General features: G+C 40.0%; 1 protein-coding gene across 1 annotated transcript; it reads left to right on the forward strand.

Moving 5' to 3' along the window:
* Positions 1-574: 574 nt before the first annotated feature.
* Positions 575-22,019, forward strand: LOC125410616 (uncharacterized). Its single transcript, XM_087900564.1, has 4 exons — positions 575-706; positions 18,602-18,728; positions 18,927-18,987; positions 20,315-22,019. Exons 1-4 carry the CDS (start codon positions 704-706, stop codon positions 21,867-21,869), a joined length of 1,746 nt encoding a protein of 581 aa, XP_087756690.1. The 5' UTR covers positions 575-703; the 3' UTR covers positions 21,870-22,019.
* The last annotated feature ends 506 nt before the right edge of the window (positions 22,020-22,525 follow it).

Consider the following 22,525-nt stretch of genomic DNA (forward strand, 5'->3'; position numbering starts at 1 on the left):
TCATTTATCAAGAGTTTGCCCTGAATTCCGGAAGAAAACTTTGAAAACAAAGGAGCCATCATCCAGCCCTGTGGTGGGAGACAGATCTTTTTTTTTTTCTTGTCGGATTCTTGTTCATTTCTTCTGGATCTCTGTGTTTCACATAAAAGGTACCTTCAGTTCACCTGACCTCTTAGTAAAGCCACAGAACAAAGATCTTTTGTGTCCTTAAATTTCTCTTTAGAATTGCTAATATACTGGCACCCTTCCACCTGTGGGACAGGGAATCCCTCCAATCCACCTTGAGGAAAGGGCTGTGAAAGCTGTTCCCACCGCGAGTCGGAGGTAGAAGGGAGCATGCCCGTGGAGTGCAGGGAGTTTGCAGAGTCTGCAAAGGAGCCAAGGGCTATAGTTATTGAAATGCAAATCTCTGCAGGCTAGGCGTGGTCTGAGGTCTGAGTCAGGGGTGGAAGGCTGCCTGAGGAATCTATGGAGCTCTGCCTTTAAGGACCCGAAGGGCGGAACTCTTGTCACTCAAGACTCACCAACCAATCAGAGCGCCCAGGCCGAACTTCCAGTCAGAAGTCGTGTGGAGCCCTTCCGGGAGAGGCGGTGCTCGCTGAGGTCTGCACGAGGACCTGGGGCTGGAGATTTCTCGCGTTGTGCTGCCAGTGCTGCTGCAGAGAGCTGGGAGAGGAGCGTGGACGAGCGGGGAAACCACGACATGGTGAGCGAGGGGCTGCTGTCCCCAGTTCGGGAAGATCAGATGCAGAGATCCAGGATCCCTCGTGGCGCGTCCTCAGGGCCGGGTGGGAATCTGCAGTCACATTCCGTGTTCTGTGAGCTCCCATGTTGCCCCTGCTGCTCCCTGGAGCCAGGCACCGTCCTGTGAATAACTGTGCTCTGTGGGCTGCACCTATGCAGAACGATGGGAGCAGGGAGCTGTGTGTGGGACCGTGTTTGGAGTCAACAACAATGTGCTTTTGGTGCAGCTGTGGAAGGCGGGTTGCCTAACTCGGTTTCTCTAGTATGTTCTAGACGTTCAGCACTTTGCATTTAATCTTTACATGTAAGGTTCATTTACAGTTAATTTTGTGGAGGTTGTAAAGGCATCTCGTGTGTCAGATAGCATTCCACTACTTTGTTGTGATGTCCTAAGAGTAGGATTTGATGACATTAAGGACTTAAAAATGCTGGCAAGGTAGTAAGTCACAAAAAGTAGAATTTAGCTGCGGGAGGGCTGCTACTAAAACACCCCAAACATAAGTATATGCTAACCAGGCCTGGGAGAAATGAGCTTACTGTTTTAACAGCATGATCCAGAAATTTGGCTCTAAACCATTACAAAGGAGACACTCCTGACTGATAACCAGCCTCTATGCCCATTTCCATCTCAAAGAGGATTCTAACAAGCTGCTTAAGGCAGCACCACAGGGTCACAGCTGACCTGTGGCCTGGTGTGCCTTGAAGTTCCAGTTTTGTCCTTGAGAAAAGCACAGGCTGGGGTGAGACCTGACAGCAGGGGAGGAGAATTTGAAAAGTAAGACAGTGTCATGTTAAGGACTGGCCTGGTCAAGCAAGGCTTTCCTTTAGCCCTCAGGAAGGGAAAAGGAACATTCTTTTCTTTTTTTTTATGATTTATTTATTACATGTACAATGTTCTGCCTGCATGTATTTCTGTATGCCAGCAGAGGGCATCAGATCTCATTACAGATGGTTGTGAGCCACCATGTGAGTGCTGGGAACTGAACTCAGGACCACTGAGGCACCTCTCCAGCCAGTAGAAGGAACATTCTTGAATGAGGGACTGATTGCCTGGTGCCTAGGTATTGGGAGCTTTACTTTATCTAAGGCTTTGATGTATTGAGATAAAAACCAGAACTCAGGACTCTTCTAAAACCCAAAATGTATAGCTGGTAATGGTTTGGGACCTGGGCCTTTGTGGAGGGTTCCTTCAGATCCTGAGAACCCCACTCTTCTCACCACAGGGAGCTATGGTTCCTGTTCTTCTTGTGGAACACTGCTGGATCAGGCTCCTCCTGAATTTGTCCCATTGTAGGGTAGCTTCTGCTGACTTCATAGAAACTCCCTATTTCTTTCCATCCCCTCTTTCCCCCGAAAGTAGTAGACAAGATGCTGTTCTTCTTAAGAAGCCTACTTGGCAGGAGACACAGCTTGTGCAAGGCCTCCCCACCCCAGCTTTTACCTTTTCCACCTTCTCCTTTTTCTGTCATCCTCCTTCCCTGGCACTTTTCCCCTCAGGACAAGGTCACTTCTGCATCAGGACACTGGTGTCCTTCAGAAATATTCCTGATAATGACTTTGCCGTGTAAATCTCCCATCTGCCTAGGTGACTGGACCTGCAGTCTCCTGTCCCTCTCTAAATTGTTCAGAGTGTAGCCTGGCACATGAGCCTTAGAGAAATTACGGATGACAGCAAATGTGGAATGCAGAATCTGTCTGTGCTGCTCCTCTTTGAGCTTTACACAGAGATAGGTGCAGGCTCATTACAGAGATTTTTCTCTATTAATCTCCTAATTGTGTGGAGTGATTTCTCCCTGGGAAGACAGAGTAATTCTAGTGCAGCTGCATTTCCAGCCTTTTAGAGTTGGGTCCAGGGGGGTCACACAAAGATGAGAGCACCACCAAGTCTAGTAAACCAGAAGCAAACTTTATTCCAGAAACCAGAGCCTAGGAAAACCAGAAGCAAACTTAAAAATAAAAAAACTAAAAATAAAACACCTAGGGGCATAGAAGCTTATCAGCTAGCTGAGACCACAGCCAGAGATGGTGTTTGTTAGGCTGTGGCCCCAGACCGGTTTTTTAACCCACTTTTTATAGAAGGAACACCAGGCATTATCTCTGAACGAAAGAATTTTTACAACCTTTCCCTGACCCCTGGGTTGGTCAGGGGAGACCCTAAAGAGGGGAGTGAGTGCTAATGTCAATAGGTAATTAGGCAGCCATCATGAAATATATTTCAGGGGAGATTACAACAAAGGTCACTAGTTGCGAGAAAACAGATATCTTTAGCAATTAGTCAGAAAGGGACTGCTAGTAATACTAGAAGTTTAATAAATTAGAATTAACTGGTTCTTAGGCTGAGAACTTAGGAGATAGCAGAAAGCTTTTCACATTATCTCAAGGTAAAACTCAGGTACTGACTGCCATATTTTATAACCTCCATTATCAGAGCTCATTAATTAAATCATTGTATTTGTCCACTGTCTCCTCGTACCTCCAGGTGTAATCTGGAGTCTTATGCCTCTCCTCTGGTGGCGCCAGTTTCCCATAACGGAGACAGTGTCTAACCCAGAGGTCACATATCTCTGTCTCCTAAAGGTTAACTCAGTTCATATCTGTCATTTATCAGGGATGGCCAGGACACTACCCCCAATTTGTAGAGAGGGACCCTCTGGCCTTGTAAATAAAACAGCCAGTTGTAAAATGACCAAGGCTTCCCAAGCATCTGAGAAAATATCTCACTGTGAATGAATGATCCTTGATCTGCTGAGAAAGCTGCTGACAGTCTGTTTCATTCTCCGAGACTTAGAACTTTATATTTCTTTATTTCTACATTCTTATTTTTGGAATCTACATTTTTATTTTCTTATTCCTGGACTCTTCATTAGAAAACTGTTTCTGAGACGAGCGCTCTTCCACTGACTCAGGTGCCCTGATTTCAGACTGCTGCACTCCAGGGCAATGACTTTGTTGTCCTCCATATTACATCTCCAAACATCTTAGTTTAAATCACTGTGCTACCTCAGAGCTTTAAAATTATCCTTTTGAGTCATGGAGTCGACTGTCCTTCGCTGTTACAGGAAAATGGTTTGCCTGTGGAGCCTTCGGGCCAGAATAGGAGAATAGTTTATTGTGTACAGTGAAGGGGGAAATGGTAGGCTGTCAGCTGCTGGAGTCACTATTATGAAAAAGGATCCGTTTCTGGCAGGAGGAGTTAATCTGTAATTTCACAGCATGTATTAATTCATGTCATGTGAATGAAGACAGACCAGATTGGTGGGTGTACAATTTGGAAAAGTTACCTTGAGGCAATGAGTATTGATTTTGCTTTTAGGGAACTCTCTGCGCAGATCTGTTTAGTTTGCTTCACACAGTTAAGTCAGCTAAGAGATCGAGAAACAGATGATTGACTGGAACTCGTGTGTCAGGTTACAGATCACGGCAGCCAACATGTACATATAGCCACGATCACTCTGCCTCTTAGTAATGGCCTTCTGTCTATTAGGGAAGGGCCTACTCTTTTTCAAAGTCAGTATAACTAAGTTTTTAATCTTAAAAATGCATTATTTTTATCATTTTAAAAAGTCACTTAACTTGGTATTGTTTTTAACCTTTTCTTTATGTACATTAGTGTCTTCTCTCTATTTGTCTCCGTTCTCCAGTGTTTTGTGATTATTAAGAATTTTATTCCTTTTCTCTCAAGTGCTATTGATTGATTTCTTTCTCTTGATAGCAGTATTTCCTACAGCCCAGGACTGCCTGGAACTATGAAGTTGCCAATTGCTTTGAACACATAATCCTGTCTTTGCTGCCCAGTGCTGGGAAGACAGTCCTGCAACTCCTTCCAGGCTGGGCCTTGGCTGATCAGTGAGTAGGGTAGGAGACCAGGGAGTGGTGTCCTCCAACCTCTCTGACTTTTCCTGGGGAGTTACAGTTGAAGAAGGACTTGTGCAGGAACTGAGTTCACTGATGAACTCTGAAGCTGATGCAGGCACAGCACAGAAAGGGAATGGCAGGAAGGAGAGAACAACTTTCCTGCTTTGGCAGTAGTTAATATTAGCAATGTGGTCAGGTTACCAATTTTAGATGCTTCATAAATATTTTGTGTGGCCATTTCTGGAGGTCCACAGTCCAGGGCAATCAATAATCTGCGTAACCAAATTACTGCAGTTGCACTAGTTTAACCAAAATAGAGGATCTTTGTAAGGAGTTCTTACCCTGTTTACAGGACTGTTATTTTCCAGGTTTAGATCCACAGGTTTAGAGAAAGGTGTGAGCAATCCTTGGTGCACTCTTACACAGATCCCTGGACTCTGGAGTTTATAGCCCTAAAACCTGCTTCAACTTTTCAAAATAATTATTTGAGATAAAAACTACATCATCTCCATAGTCTCTTTCTTGGTCTTGTTGTTGTTAATCTATGAAAGACTTTTGGTTTATTGAATAAAATGTATTATGTGTCTTGGCGGTGTCTCAGCACATACTCTTCTTTGGGATGACCCTAGTTCAGATACCAACAGTCAAGTTGGTAGGCTCCATTTAATCTGACACCATCTCTATTTGTGCGTCACCTGTATGCATGTAGAAAGTATTCTCTTCATGCACAAAAATACACAAAAAACAGTAATAAACTTCTTTCAAAAGTGCTTGTGACTTATAAAGCAATTAGAGCAAAACCATTTGCTTTGGGTGCATACTGATTCTTTCAAAATCTGTTATCATGCATTTTATTTGGGAAATTTTTCATTGGCTTCAGGGAGTCATCTAGCATAGAACACAAAATGGTGTCTTAGTGATCCTAACAGATGACATCCTTTCCTTTATCGGAAGAGAATGAGATTCTTTCAGTAGTTGAAACTATTTTCTACAATGTCAAAACATAAAAAGACTTCAAGCAAATCTCCAATTTTGGTGGAACATCCTTGCCCAACTAATTTTCTTCATTTCTTTTTTTTCCTTTCATTTGTTGATTTATTTTTTATTTTTTGAGACAGGGTTTTTCTGTAGCTTTGAAGCCTGTTCTGGAACTCACTCTGTAGTCCAAGCTGGCCTCGAACTCAAGTTTTTTAAAATATTTATTATGTATACAATATTCTGTCTGTATGCCTGCAGGCCAGAAGAGTGCATCAGATCACATTACAGATGGTTTTGAGCCACCATAGGGTTGCTGGGAATTGAACTCAGGACCTCTGGAAGAGCAGTCAGTGCTCTTAACCACTGAGCCATCTCTCCAGCCGCCAACCCCAAAAATTTTTCTGTGTGAGTGGCAAAGGAGAGAAATGAGAGCATAGGATGAGTGGTGGCTGTGATTACTTGGAGTTTGATTTTGATTAGGGTCTTGTCATTCTTGTGTAAGGGACCACCATATATATTTGTAGGTCTGCGTTTGTGTCTTGTTTTGCCAGTGGTGTCATCTGTGCTGCTGATTTTATTAATTGTAGTCTCATTATGTTCATTTTCTGGAAAATAATGGACCTTCACCAAATTTGTATTCATAAAATGTCTTGTCATGAGTTCCTTGAGTTTTTATTGTCTTGGGAACTTTCTGTGGAGAGACAGTTTTAGTTTTCTCTACTTGATTTTAGAGGCTTGCCTTGTCTCATTTCCTGGCATTTCTGTGTTCTCCATTTGTTGCTATCTTTGTTTGGTTTTTGCTGCTTTAGTAATTGGCTCTTGCACTGAGTTGTCAATATCTCTCAGCTAGTGGGTGTGGGCTGGATTAAAGGGAAAGCTGAGCCTGAGACAGTGACTAAGCAAGAGAGAAAGCCAGGAAACCATGTTTCCCATGTGCTGCCTTCAATTATTAGCTTGAGTTTTTATCCTAATCTCCCACCAGGCGGGATTGTGAACTAGGGGTATCAACCACATAAACCTGTTCATTATCTGAGTTGCTTTTGCTTAGAGACTTTAATGACGGCCACGGAGAAGAAACTTGGAACAAAAAAAAATGGTGCTTCAAAGGTGATTTTGTTGTTGCAAAGGACCCGTCGTGAATGTTGAGATCTGGGGGAATGTTGAAGGTATTAGGACTCTGGATGGTAAAACCGTAGAAAGCTGTTCACAGAGCTACATCAGCTGTTCTAGAAGGACCTGGAAAATTGTAGTGTTGAGAGTAATTGCCAACAGTAGAACTCAAGGGTATAGGATTTTAGTGGGTAAGGCTCTGCAGGGAACTGTGGACATGGCCTGGCCCATCTGCCTTGAAAGACATACCTCATAGGATTTTCAAGTTAAAGTCCATGGCTCCTGAGGCACAATGTACCTTCCAGTTCCTGATGCACCCCAACCCCCAGCCAATGAAACATTCAGACTGCTTTGTGTTTTTCTGTATGATCCCTTAGTAGTCAAAGAAGCATGGAAGCTTCACAGGACAATTGGTTTTAGAGATTAATCTTGTGTACCCTGTACAGTTTCGAACTTCCTTATACCATGGCAAGTATAATTGTATTGATCCTGGAAATTGCCATTATCTTTTGTTTCTGATAAAGGCATAAAAGTCTGGTTGCTGTTAATAAATCAGTCACAGCCTTGACTTGCTGTGGTTCCGCTATCCAAGGATTGGCTTCATTCTTTGTGGCCCTATTAGGTGACCTTGGCCTGGTAAGTTAGCACAAGTGCTTATAATACTCCATGAGAAATGTAGCTAGAGGTCATTTGTGGGATATTTTAGCCCCAAATTTTTCTTATTCTCACCATGTACTGAAAAAGTTAGTAAGATGTTATTAAAAAGTAATGGGCTGATTTCTTAGATGAAATATTGCCTCTGTTGGGTGGTTATTCCTGAGACTCACTCAGGTCTACAGTGAAAAACAAATGGGCTTAGAAAGAAATGAAAAGTCTGTGTTTTGTAAAGAAAAACAGCAGTAGGTAGTTTCATATGGCAGTCAGGTGGTGGCAAAGAGGCAGGAATTTTCAAGGAGTTTGGCCCCATTGAAGAGAAGGCCCTGGCTCTGCAGTGGAAGTTTAGGAATGTGCCCCAAGGCTAAGACTCCATCCAGCTGAGCCTTTAATTCATGGAAGGAGTAAGGAAAGTGATTTCTAGTCCCAGGAGGGAACTTCATACAGAACCTGCAACAACAGTTGTGCATGTTTGGTAGGGTCCATCCAAACTTGGAAGGGTCTCCTATGTTCTGGGAACAAGAAAGATGCAAAGTTTAAAACTTATGGATGAATTCTTCTTCTGTGGTCAGTTCATCACTATTGTACCCATCTGTGTTCGACAGAGTTGGACCCTCAGTGAGGAGAGTGTGAGGGTTCATTGTATGCAGTGGTGAAGATGCAGGCGGGTTGAATTTGAGACCACAGGATGTGGGGATCTCAAGCTATGAGGCATCTGTCATTTCTCAATGTGTATGGGGATTGGAAGTAGCAAAAGACAGATTTGTGAGAAATTGCAGAAATAGAGCTATCTATGCCCTTTGAAAATGAAGCCCCATTGACTGAGACAGAGGCACAGGATTTGCCCTGTTGAGTTTTTGTCTTTCTTGGATTCTATCTTCCTTTGTTCATATTCTGCTCTTTCATTTATGTTTTATTTATTCTTCTCTCATCCCAACTGCACCATTTCCTCTCAGTCCTCCACCTTTTCCCCAAACCTCCCCATCTTTCATTTTCCTTTAGAAAAGACAAGGTCTCTCATAGATACCAACCAGACATGGTGTCTTAGTTAGGGTTTCTATTGTTGTGATGATTTTGAGGTCTCATATATGCTCAGCCACACCCAGTCTCATCTCTCTTCATGTTGCCTGTGGGTCAAGATGTACAATGTTCCCAGCATTGTGACTTCCTGTGTGCTACCACGTGGCACCGTGATGATAATGGACTTAACCTCTGAAAACGTATTCTGCCCAAATGAATTGTTTTCCCTTTATAAGAGTTGCCATGGTCATGGTATCTCTTCACAGCAATAGAAACTCTAACAAAGGCTGTACATGTTTTATTATTCATTAGAAAGAAAATAATATGAGAATCACTGCTAATAAACCTCTGATACAATCATATTGCTCATAGGCTTGCATAGTTGCCCCTCATGTGTTATTAGTAGAAAATCTAGTGGTCACATATAGTCATCCTTTAGTTCATGTTAAACAACAATAGCAACTATTAACTCATTGTGTTGATAGTACAGCACATAGTACTATACCTGTGAACCAACAGCCTCCTTTTATTTTTCACCCCAAGAAAATTTAAAAGAGAGTAGTTTCCCAACAATTCCAATACAGTAATTGGAAAATTTCTACCTATTTTAGAAAAGTATTCTTCAAAACTCCTTGATTTACTGGCAGGTGGAATATTTTCTTTGGTAAGCATTGTTTCAGCTTCTATAGTTGGAGTCTTAGCATTCAAGCAAAACTTCCAAACACCTCCATTTACAATTTGCTAGTTAAAATGTTTCTAAATTAGAAAAAGTTCAAAAAAATTGATATTGATTTCATAGAATGATTGGATGGAGGAAAACAACCTAAGAACATAAAGATTATGAAATTCTCCCACTTCCAGTTCTCTTGAAATATAAGTGAATATAAAGAAAGTTGTTATAAGCTCCCTCTTGTGTAGAAAACTACTAGGCTTTGAATAATGAGCCAATGGCATAGAATGAAATGTTTACTGGAATTTGTTTTAAAATATTCAGTATATAATTATCCATTGTGAGTTCTAGGCCAACTGGAGCTTTTTAATGAGATCTTGTCTCAAACAATGCAAAATTATATTCAGCTATATTTATGTGCCTGTGTTTGTGTGTGTATGTGTGTGTGCTACTAAGACATTTCTTACTATCATACTCACTTTGTAGACCAAACAGGCTCAAATTTAAAAAGATCTGTCAGACTCTCATATCATGCTTGTCTATATTCATTTCTGAGAATGGCATGACAGGGAGTAGCCGCTGACACCTGAAATGACTAAGAGATATTGTCCTGAAACCCCTGTTCCGGGAGCCATGTGACTTCTTTGTGGGACAAGGGTTGGAAATAGCATGAACAAATTCTCCTTTTTGGCAAGGTCAGGGAGAATTTAACCCATTTTTGGCAAGGCCAGTGGATTGTTTGCTGTATAATTCTGGGCTTGACCGCAGGCGCCTATGTGCTACCTGCTCTCCTTGCTTTTCTCTTTCCTTACACAAATCGTATTGCTGGCTGCTCCTAGTTTCCCTTTCTTAGAACCATAAGTTGGCCAGGCCTGGGAGAAGACAAGACTCATCATGTGGCTACTGTAAGGTTGGGGTGAAGAGGGGGCAAGAAGCGCATGTTCAGGCCATGATTTTTGCAGAGTGAAGGCGTAAGTCACAGGCCACACCAGTTTGGAATTATGATTAATGGAATGGTTATTTATTCAAAGGGGAAAAAACTTACAGATTACCGTCCCAGACAACAGCCCTCAACCATATACTAATTATAACCAACCCCTAAATGATGTCCCTAAACCCAAGGACAAACTTTACTGGGAGAGGGGACGTCGTTCTCTAGAATTACTTCCAGCTGTCATGGGGGCGACGTTCTTTCTGGGGGATCCTGCGAAAGTAAAATGATGGTTAAATTTCAAGATCAATGTCTTTTAAAATTGCAAACAGTCTCTGAGTATTTTGTGGAGGTCTGGCCAGAATGTTGTACAAGATGTGCACCATCTCAGCTAACCACGTTGGAACCGTCTTGTGCAGCTGATACCCAAAACAGGTCTTGTTGTAGTGCTATCAGTATCATGACTCCATCTCAACCAGGTGGAGTTGTTGTTATGGAGCCCCATCAAATACCTGGAAACTTCAAATGTCACTGCAGGAAAAACTCATTGTTCATTGTGGAAAACTTAAACATTAATCATATAGACATATACAGACATACATATATTCAGTGAAAGACATGATAGATATATTTAATGAAAGGTATGATAGATATGAAGAAAAGTAAAGATGTTTTCTAAACTCATAATTCTTTCTGTCCCATATCATGGCTCTTGACATGAGACAGAAACTCTGGGTTTTTCTTTTAACAACAGGCTTGGAATTAGAGAGGGACTGAGCCAGAGTCCAACTCTAAAACCAGCCCTATAAATTTAGAAATATGATTTAGTATATTGTACTTACAGAACCTTTTCAGTTTTCTTGATAGTCCCTATTGGGCCATTATTTTCCATCTGTCAGTATTCAAATATCCAGGGTCCCTTGCACTTTTCAAAGATCAGTGTTTTCCTGTGGAGATAAGAACAGATCCCTGCCCCCATTCTATATATTTTTCTTACCAACTGTATGAATACCATCATTGTAGATGAGCTGTCATTTCTCCTTTCCAAGAGGTTTCTCCTCTTCAAATCGAACCTTTATTAATTTTGATGGTATCCACAATTTTTTTTCTCCTGTGGAAACGAGCAAAACCCCTTCCCCAACGTAACACATCTCCTGGCTTCCATTGCGAGGTCAGCACGTCTTTGAAATAAACAGGTTGGTTTAGTTCAAAAGTTTTTTCCATTATCCAATGCCTCTCTGCTGCTGTTGTTCCTTTCTCATTAGCATTAAGAAAATTCCAGGTTAATAAAGCATTATGCAATCTATTTCTGGGGGTATCTTTCGTCCCTTTCTGTTCGTTTAGCATATTCTTTATAGTACGATTTGATGTTTCTATAACTGCCTGACCTGTGGGATTATTTGGTATACCTGTAACATGTTTAATATTACAATAAGCAAAGAAGCGTTTAATTTTCTTAGATACATATGCTGGACCATTGTCTGTCTTTATTTGTGCAGGTATACCCATGATGGCCATAACTTCCAATAAATGTGTGATTACCGAATCAGCCTTTTCTGTGCTCAGGGCAGTTGCCCATTGAAAACCTGAATACGTGTCTATGGTGTGGTGTACATATTTTAATCTACCAAATTCCATAAAATGGAACACATCCATCTGCCAGATTTCATTCCTTGGGTTACTCCCTGCAAGCAACGGTGTTAGAAAGAACAAGTAGGACATCTCTTTATAATGTCCTTAGCTTGTTGCCATGTAATGGAAAACTCTTTCTTTAAGCCTTTACTATTGACATGATGTTTTTTATGAAATTCTGAGGCCTGCAGAACACTTCCAATCAATAATTGGTCAATTTCAGCGTTACCTTGTGCTAGAGGGCCAGGCAGACCAGTATGGGACCGGATGTGTGTTCTGTACATTGGACAAAGCCTATTCCTAATCATGTCCTGTACCTTGATAAACAATGAAGTCAACTCTGTCATCTGGTATGAATTCAGCGGTTTCAATATGCGAGATACCTCTTTCTGCATATTGTGAATCTGTAAGTATATTAAGAGGTTCTTTAAAATCCCTTAACACCATAAGAATGGCATATAATTCTGCCTTCTGGACAGAATTATAAGGGCTTTTTTCCACCTTACTCAATTCTTCCGATGTATAACCTGCTTTCACTGATTTATTTGCATCGGTATAAAATGTCCAGGCTCCAGTTATTGGATCATCACGTACAATTCTAGGAAGAATCCAAGAAGTTCTCTTTATGAGGTTAAGTCTATCACTTTTGGGATAGTTGCTGTTAATTTCTCCCAAAAAATTAGTACAAGCTCTTTGCCATGGTTCATTATCTTCCCATAACTTTCTTATTTCCTCAGTAGTAAAAGGCACTATAATTTCTGCTGGGTCTATACCTGCTAGTTGACAAAGTCTCAGTTTACCTTTTATAATTAATTCAGAGACCTTTTCTACATAAGTTTTTAATTTTTTACTTGGTTTATGAGGTATAAATATCCACTCTAAAATAATATCTTCCCTCTGCATTAAAGTCCCTGTAGGAGAAATTCTGGAAGGCAGTATGACTAAGATGGAACTAAGATTCGGGTTGACCCTATCCACATGTGCCTTCAATAAAAATGCCATTTGTACAGACTCTTAGCTTTGGTCTTTGATCGTTAATAGAAGTTTGTCTAATTATACGTTTACTCTGTCCTCCTGAATTTTTTGACTCATTCTCCACATGTAATTCATCATTTAGACCAGTATTACTTTTTACGACAGACATTGGAGTTTTCAATTTTCTTGGTGAGACACATTTTCCAGTGTAACTGGCAATGACTGGGCCACTTTTGGCTTGGGGGCCTGCGAGTGGCGCCTCAAGGAATTTCCCGATGGTATTGGGTTGCCTTGTCTGTCTGTTGTTGACCTGCATTCGTTGGACCAATGTTGGCCTTTACCGCATCTCCTACATATACCTGAAGGCTGCGGTCTCCTACTTTTGTCATTCCCAGAGGAGATATTATTCCTAGAATTTCTTTGCCTGCAATCCCTATTCAGATGTCCTAATTTACCACAATTAAAACACCTGGTAGTTTGATGTCTCCTCATAGCTTTGGAAATCGCTTCTCCTACCCAGGATTCATCATTATAGCTAAACGTCTCAACATTCATTGTATGCTGTATCCATTCCTCCATTGGTGCTGATCTAGATCTTAAAGGCCCAATTATTTTTTTACATTCAGTATTTGCATTTTCAAAAGTTAGAGATTCAAGAAGTATTCGTCTAGCTTCTGGGTCTGTTACCCTTATGTCCCGAGCCTTAATTAATCTTTGAACAAAGTCAGTGAAGGGTTCTCTCTGTCCCTGTCTAACCCTGGTATATGATTCGACCCTTTTTGCTGGATCTTGTATTCTATTCAAAGCATTCAAGGCTGCTTTGTGACATAAGGACAGCACTTCTTCGTCATAAAGAGCTTGGACCTGTGGATCAGCATATGCTCCTACACCAAGAGTTTGATCTTGGGAAACCTCCACACCTTTTGCTCTTCCTTGCTGTTCCATATGTTTGGATTATTCTCTGGAATAAATTCCAAACATCAAGGAAGGTCCATCATCTGATACTGCAGACACTAGCTGAGAGAAATTATGGGGGGTAGCTCTGTCATTAGAAGCCCAAGTCCTTATCATTTCCTTAACAAATGCAGAGTGCAAGCCATAATTAACGACAGCTTGCTTAATTTCTTTTAAATCATTCATTGCTATTGGTGTCCATCTAGCTTCTTTAACTCCCTTTGAGCCTTTAGAAGTTGACCCTTTGTCAGAACAAAATTACAGGGTATGTTGTTAGAACCCTGGGTAAGCCAGTTCTAACAGCTGGTGGTAGCATTGTATCCTGTCCTTGTGCCTTCTTACTCTGTTCACCAGCTCCAATAATTTCTTCAATCATTTCTAATCTTTTTTATCGTTGTCTCCCTTAAATCCTGAATCTCCTGACCTACTCGTGTTTCTAGGAATTTCATTAAGGTATCAGTTTTTTGGTTCCCATTCTGGAGGTACATTCTATCTGTTACCTTATCAAAACTTTGTGGTAACATCTGAACATCAAATTCAACAGCCTGAACCCTTTCAGGTAACTTTCTAGTACCCTTGGACATGGAGTCAATTTTGTCTATTATAGTATCCTCTTGTTCAGATAACCCCTGATTTTCAATAATTTTAATCCTTTCAACTAGTTGTTCATTATTAGTCTGTAAAAATCATATCTTTCTTAATGATAAAATATTGAAAAGAAAACTGAAACCTAGTAACAAGTAAATTAATGTATCCCCATAGTCATATAAACCTTGCATTACATAATCCATTGCATTAATAAAGAAAACAGTAAAATTGGCGTTGGAAACAAAAACTGCCATATTACCCCTTGTCTAGTAGAAGGCGCTGTTGCCTAGTCGTGACTAGAACCACTGCAAAGGGTCCTGTTTCAGTGTCCGCCATAGTATTTGTTACAAACTAGGAAATATAAGTTGATCCAGAAAGAAAATTTAATTAAATCAATTCCATACACAGAACCAGAAACCCAGAATCCATGGGTAGAAAAGAGCAACCCGGAAGCCGTCTGTGCCTCCACGTGACCGAGTCGTTCTGATTCACGCCACTAAAGCGCCGCACGTACAAGGGAAATTTAAAAACAACTCAGAAAAGAGCAAACCAGGCAGACAAAGGCTGTCCTGAGCCTGTGGAGCTTGAGAGGTGTGGAGTTTAATTGAACTGCTGACGCCACACACAGGGCACAGGCCGCAGCTGAGGGAGAGCTCGTGACTAGCCGAGCTGGCAGCAAGAAGTTGAGTGGGGGGGATGAGGGGTTCTACAAACAAACGTGGGGTGCCAGATGAAGGCGTAAGTCACAGACAATCCCACACCAGTTTGGAATTATGATTAATAGAATTGTTATTTATTCAAAGGGGAAAAAACTTACAGATTACCGTCCCAGACAACAGCCCCTCCGTGCGAACAGAAATGGTGTCTAGGAGCCGGAAGCAGAGCCGGAAGCCAAAGAGCGAGTGGAGGACAGCCACTGCTTTTTTAAAGAGAGAGAGACCATGCCCCAATGGGCTGGTAACTCAGCAGCGATTGGCTGAAGGAGCGGAAAGAGCTCCCACAACGACAGAGGGGATCTCTGCTCACCGACTTCAGACATCACTGCCCTGCCGTGTTCCTGCTTACTTTCTTCAACTATTCATTGCTCTGTGTGTCAAGAGAAACATTTTACAATGTCAAAGTCAGTATTTCCTAGCAATGGACCCCAAATGCTTTTAACACATCCATTGACCATCCTGCATTGAGCCTGGATTGTGTATATTATTGTGTTTTCTTTGAAGTTTTTGATTGTGAAGGAGCTGAGTAACCAACAAATATACTTTAAAGGTATCTTTAATTCAAGATATAGGCCTAAGGATATGTTGTTTTGGAAAAGAGGTTCTTCTGTTGTTTCCACAGAAGATGGAAACCTGTGGATTGCTTCCAGACTAATATGGCTTGATGGATCAAGAACCCCTGACAGGTCACTTTGACCACCTCTCAAAAAATTACTTCACCCAATAAACAGCAGGAAGCAGTTTGGAGAGTACTATGCCCAAATTCCCAAATATTGTTTACATTTGAAGGGGAGTATGCTATAAAGATTTACGTGGGTATGGATCTTGGTTTATTGATACAAATTCAAGGTCAATTTTGTTATACTGTGTTTATGCCTTTTTTATGTTGATTAAGGTATTATGTTTGCGAAGCTCATTTAAAAATGTAATATATAATTAAGAAATACAGGTTAATAGATACCCATCTATAATAGTCAAGCTTGTAGTCATGTTAGGTTTCTAGATGCACAGAGATATATTTCAAATAGATAGGTATTCGTCAAACCTTTCAAAGACTACAGAATATGGCATTTAAAATGCTTTAAGAACTTAGGGCTTTTCATGACAGTAAGATACATCTGTTCCTTGCAGCACCAATTGCTTCAAGAGGAGAATGGGCATCGTAGAAGCTCCTTAAGGAGTATATTAGCCATTTGGGCAAGAAACTGCTCTTGCTTGGACTGCTTGATGGTATTCTGTACATTCTGGAGGACACGGAAGAAAGTGACTGAAAAACTGCCAATATAGGTGGAACTGTCTTTGAAATTTCCTGCTTTGTGGAAAAGTCTGCCAGATGCTATGGGCCAGTAGGCTGAAGATGGATGCCCCAACAGTACAGAAGAACTTTGGGTGACTGTCCGGGCAGTGAGATGTCTCTGTGAATTCTAGAGTTTTGGAAGTTGCTTACAATGTACTTCCTGTTTACTTAGGTTATATTATATCCTTCAGTAGTCTTTGATGGAATTTTAAAATAGATAGCTATTATTATAGTTTTCCTTAGATATGATTAAAGATAAAGTGGACATAAATATTGTAACTGTAATTCTTGCTTGATAACTGTTTTGTTATATGTAATTTTTCTATGTTGAAGTTAAAACCTTTCTTATTTAAACAGAAAAGGGAAGTGATGTGGGGTTCTCTTCTGTATGCTGTGATTTTCATTAATGAATAATGAAACTACTTTGGACCTATAGCAGGACAGAACTGAGATAGGTAGGGAAAACTAAACTGAATGTTGGGAGAAGGAGGCAGAGTCAAGGAGAAGCCATGGAGTTGCTGCTAAGACAGACATGCTGAAACTTTGCTGGTAGGTCAGAACCTCGTGGACATACACAGATTAATGGAGATGGGTTAAATTAATATGTAAGACTTAGCCAATAAGAAGCTAGAGCTAATGGGCCAAGCAGTATTTTAATTAATACAGTTTCTGTGTGATTATTTCGGGGCTAAGCAGCCAGCAACAAGAAAGTGTCCTTACGGCAACATGGGATAATTAATACTTGTGATCCCCCAAGTAGGTACTGGCAAGTGAGCCCACCTGTATGCAAGACCAGCAAGAACTCCCTGCTACTGAGTGTTCTCTTCTGCACTGTGCTGATTATTTATGCTCCACATTTGTATTGCTCATGTTTTCATCTGTACTTTTGTAACTGTTCAAACATGCTGTCGGGGACAAGCCTTGACAAAACCACTTCTTGCCAGGGTAGGGGCCTGGGGATTTAGAAATATAAGTAAAGAATACTAAGACTTGTAAAAAATAATAAAAAAGAAACCAAAGAAAAGTCCCAGGAGGTGTTCCTGTGAATACTGAAATCATCTGTGTTTAATTTTCCATAAGGCAGCGAAAGACTTTTTAAACGTGATATAAATGACAACTTGAGCAATGAATTCCTTCAAAACTTTGAGACACCAAGTCATTAGCATTCTCTTGTTTAGGCCATGAAGCTACCCTAGACCAAATATCCTGATGGTAACCACTCCCCAGGTTTGAATAACCTGACCATCTATGAGGATGGAATGGGTCTACTTGTATGACCCATTTTACTGTCAAAAGAACCAAGTAAACACATCCTGAGTCGGGACATGTAGCTACACTTGTCAACCATTTTGAACAACCTCCAAACTCTTTGAGCATCAGACAAGGCGGAAATAAGATCACGTTTTTGGGCCTCCACAACATGCAGTGTGTCACTTAATAAAATCTCATTGATGTTACAGTTTAATTTGGGGTAGTTCAGGTTTCTAGAAGGCAAATGCAGGACTGGAGTGAATACATAACTCCGTAAAGACATCACTAAAAAAAAAATCTCTTTCTGTTTTTTTTTTTGGTTTGTTTGTTTGACTATTTTTGCATGGGAAATAGGGTCTTTATTTATTTGTTTGTTTATTTATTATTCATTGGTTTTTCAAGACAGGGTTTCTCTGTAACTCTGGAGCCTGTCCTGAAACTAGCTCTTGCAGAACAGGTTGGCCTCAAACTTACAAAGATTGGCCTGCTTCTGCCTCCCGCATGCTGGGATTAAAGGTGTTTGTTAGTACTGCCTACTGCCTGGCAGGGTCTTTACTTTTAAGATTTGTTTATTATATATACAATATTCTGTCTGCATGTATCCCTGAAAGCCAGAAGAGGGCACTCAAGCCAGAAGAGGGCACTCGATCCCACTATGAATTGTTGCGAGCCACCATGTGGTTACTGAGATTTGAACTCAGGACTTCTTGAAGAATAGCCAGTGTTCTTAACTGCTGAGATATCTCTTCCCCTGGAAGCAGAGCCTTAATATGTACTTCTGACTGTCCTGGAACTGATTGCATAAACTAGGTTGTTATTCACCTCTGGAAATTCTGAGTGTAGGGGTTAATGGTGTGAGCTAATACACTCAGCTTGCCCATCTTATTTTTCTATTTTGTAGTTAGGAATTGTACACTTTTATTCATGTGTACTCTGAATTGTTGACTTGTTTCCTCTTGTTGATCTGTTTCTTTCTCTCTCTCTCTCCATTTTTTATAGTCATTTCTCTTGCAAGGTGATATCCCATTCACAGTGTACAGAAATGACAGAGGTGAACCTCCTATTCAGTTTTTTCTAAAGTGACTTGGGGATTACCTTATACTGTCTGTGTCATGGAATAAGTATGAGGAACACCACAATTATATGAGTATACTGTCAAAGAACTATGCATTTACAGTGTTGTCAGTATCATGCTTTCTCTTGTACACATGTGTGGGATATTTCAGAATGCAGTGACCTATGATGATGTGCATGTTGACTTTACTTGGGAAGAGTGGATTTTGCTGGATCCTTTCCAGAAGAATCTCTACAAAGATGTAATGCTGGAGACCTACAGGAACCTCACTACCATAGGTAAGACTGTTTTTTCTTTGATGTTTTATAATAAGGGGAGAACTGTTAATTGGATTTTGGTGTTCTTCTGTAGTTTGATTGGGAAAGAAAAGTGAGGTGAATAAATCAGGCATGGTTGTAAGGTTCAGTGAAGATAGTAAATTAAAGTTTGCACAATTTTCAATAATATAGCATACATTTTCTGGTACTATATTTTAGGATACAGTTGGGAGGACCATAATATTGAGGAACACTGTCAAAGTTCTCAAAGACATGGAAGGTAATTATCATGTGCAAGGTGATACAAATGTGGCTCTGAAGAAATTGTAATGTGTCCTGGAAGTTGTAAACAAAAGCAACAGTGTAAATGAACATAAATTCATGTACATTGAACATTATTAAATTCTCACAATATCATGTGCCTCAATTTCAGGTAGGTGAATTGTATTTGCAAGGCATTCTTCTAAGAAAGAAGACAAGGAAACAATGCCTTAACATATATCACCATTTGAATCATAGTTCTATGATATCCATGCTGTAGAACTGCCCCAATCTATTTAGTTTCATACCACTCTATTACAAAAGGTATACATGTTGAATAGGTGATAAGTATATCTCCAAAACTTTCTAATATACATACAGCCCATTGTAAAGCTAGTGTTACTAATACACTTGTTGTTCCTGTGCTGTGTATAGTGAGAGCTACAGTTAGGGCCAAGAGTCAAGGTGCTGTTGTTATGGAGACATCTTAATTCCTGTATCACATGTCTGTGAGAAACAGAAAGTCAGACTGTGTGAATCCAATATGGAGGCCTTTTATTTGCTATTCTTCATATGTCACTCTCGATATAAGTCATAGGAGTGTAGGGTTATGGACAGACATAACACTCTTCTCTCTGAGAACAATTAGAAGTTATGTAGCAATTGCCACATTGAGTATACTTCCTGAGTTTGATTCACGTATACAAGTATTCGGTTTCCCAGCTTCATTGTTAATACATGAACAAATTCACATTACAGAAAAGCCATATGAGTACTAGGACTATGTAAAAACTTCTGTTTGTCCTAGGTGACTTAACAAACAGAGTATGAGTCAAAAGTATAGGATAATTTATAAATGAAATGAGTGGTGAAGCTCTCAGTTTTTCCAGTTCTTTTGACATATGTGTAAAATTTCATATAAAAATATTCTGGGGGCTGGAGAGGTGGCTCAGTGTTTAAGAGCACTGGCTGTTCTTCCAGAGGTCCTGAGTTCAATTCCCAGCAACCACATGGTGGCTCACAACCATCTGTAATAAGATCTGGTACCCTCTTCTGGCACTCTGGTTTACATGGAGGCAGAATGTTGTATATATAATAAATAAATAAATCTAAAAAAAATTCTGTATATGTGAACCAAGTAACAGGGGATCTTTCCATCACCACTATCTTCAAAGATGCAAAACAGCCCTTAATAAAGGGGAACAACATGAGTATATATACAGTGATAAAATCTTAGATTTTATCTTTAGAGTTGAACCAAATTGTAAAATTTATTCATAAGATATATTGATTCAACCGTGTTTTGAATGTGGTAAAGGTTTTATGTGTGCCAATTATCCTTGCAGGCATGAAAGAAGTCATACTGGAGAGAATCCTTCTGAATATAATCAGTGTGTTAAAGCCTTTGCATATGACAGTCATGTTCAAAGGCATGAAAGAACACATGCTGGAAAGAAACCCTATAAATCTAGCCAATGTGGCAATGCCTTTGCACATGGTAGAAATCTTCAAATGCATAAAAGAAGACATACTGGAGAGAAACACTATCAATGTAATCAATGTGATAAAGCCTTTAGAGAACAGGGTTCTCTTCAAAGGCATGAAAGAATACATACTGGAGAGAAACCCTATGAATGCAATCACTGTGGCAAAGCATTTGCACGTCTTGATAATCTTCAAGTACATAAAAGAACACATACTGGGGAGAAACCCTATGAATGCAATCAATGTGGTAAAGCCTTTTCAGACCACAGTCACTTCCGAGCACATAGAAGAAGACACACTGGAGAGAAACCCTACAAATGTAATCAATGTGGTAAAGCCTTTTCACATCATAGAGATCTTCAAATACATAAAAGAACACATACTGGAGAGAAACCCTATAAATGCAATCAATGTGGTAAAGCCTTTGCACATCAAAGTACTCTTAAAACACATAAAAGAACACATACTGGAGAGAAACCCTATGAATGCAATCAATGTGGTAAAGCCTTTTCTCACCCCAGTCCTCTTCAAACACATGAAAGAACACATACTGGAGAGAAACCCTACGAATGTAATCAATGTGGTAAAGCCTTTTCATGTCATAGGTATCTTCAATTACATAAAAGAACACATACTGGAGAGAAACCCTATGAATGTAATCAATGTGGTAAAGCCTTTAGAGAACAGGGTTCTCTTCAAAGGCATAAAAGAACACATACTGGAGAGAAACCCTACAAATGCAATCAATGTGGTAAAGCCTTTTCACGTCATAGGTGTCTTCAAATACATAAAAGAACACATACTGGAGAGAAACCCTACAAATGCAATCAATGTGGTAAAGCCTTTTCACGTCATAGGTGTCTTCAAATACATAAAAGAACACATACTGGGGAGAAATCCTATGAATGCAATCAATGTGGTAAAGCCTTTTCTCACCCCAGTCCTCTTCAAACACATGAAAGAACACATACTGGAGAGAAACCCTACGAATGTAATCAATGTGGTAAAGCCTTTTCATGTCATAGGTATCTTCAAGTACATAAAAAAACACATACTGGAGAGAAACCCTATCAATGCAATCACTGTGATAAAGCATTTGCACATTATGGTAATTTTCATGCACATAAAAGAACACATACTGGAGAAAAACCCTATGAATGCAATGAATGTGGTAAAGCCTTTTCTCAGCCCAGTCATCTTCAAATACATAAAAGAACACATACTGGAGAGAAACCCTATGAATGCAATCAATGTGGTAAAGCCTTTACACAACAATTTAATCTTCAAATACATAAAAGAACACATACTGGAGAGAAACCCTATGAATGCAATCAATGTGGTAAAGCCTTTTCATGCCACAGTTACCTCCAAAGACATAGAAGAACACATACTGGGAGAGAAACGCTACAAATGTAATCAATGTAGCAAAGCCTTTTCATGTCATAGGTATCTTAAAAAGCATAAAAGAAGACATGCTGGAGACAAAGTATGAATGTAATCAGTATGGTAAAGCCTTTGTACAACACAATCATACCTAACCAAATAAAACAACATATTGGAAAGAAACCCTGTGAATGTAAACAATGTGGTAAATCTTTTGTTCATCCCAGTAATCTTCAAACACATAAAAGAACATGTAATGGAGAGAAACTCAATGAATGTAATCAGTGTGCTGAAGCTTTAAATGTGTCAGTAGTCTTCAAAATTGTGAGAGGAGTCATACTACAGGGAGTCCTAAAAATATAGTTGGTGTGATAAAGCTTTGCATTGTATATAGGAGTAAAAGTTTTTTGTGCATTCAATCTGTTGAAGTCTTTGCATCTCACAATAGTCTTTGAATACCTGTAAAAATACCAAGGGCTTATAAAGTATTTGGTAAGATCTTTATTCAACACACTTGCATTCAGTTATACAAGAATATTTTGTAGAAAAACTGTCTGTTCAACTTTCAGGACGTCCAATTTTGCAATGTTTCCCTTGCAAACAAATTTGAAAAATGAGTTTATGTAGCCATTGTGTGGGGTAAAGTGGCCAGTCAAAGAAACACACTCTGACCCTGAAACCAGAGCCGA

Source organism: Myodes glareolus, chromosome 22 (assembly GCF_982192425.1).
Source record: "Myodes glareolus chromosome 22, mMyoGla1.1, whole genome shotgun sequence".
NCBI lineage: Eukaryota > Metazoa > Chordata > Mammalia > Rodentia > Cricetidae > Myodes > Myodes glareolus.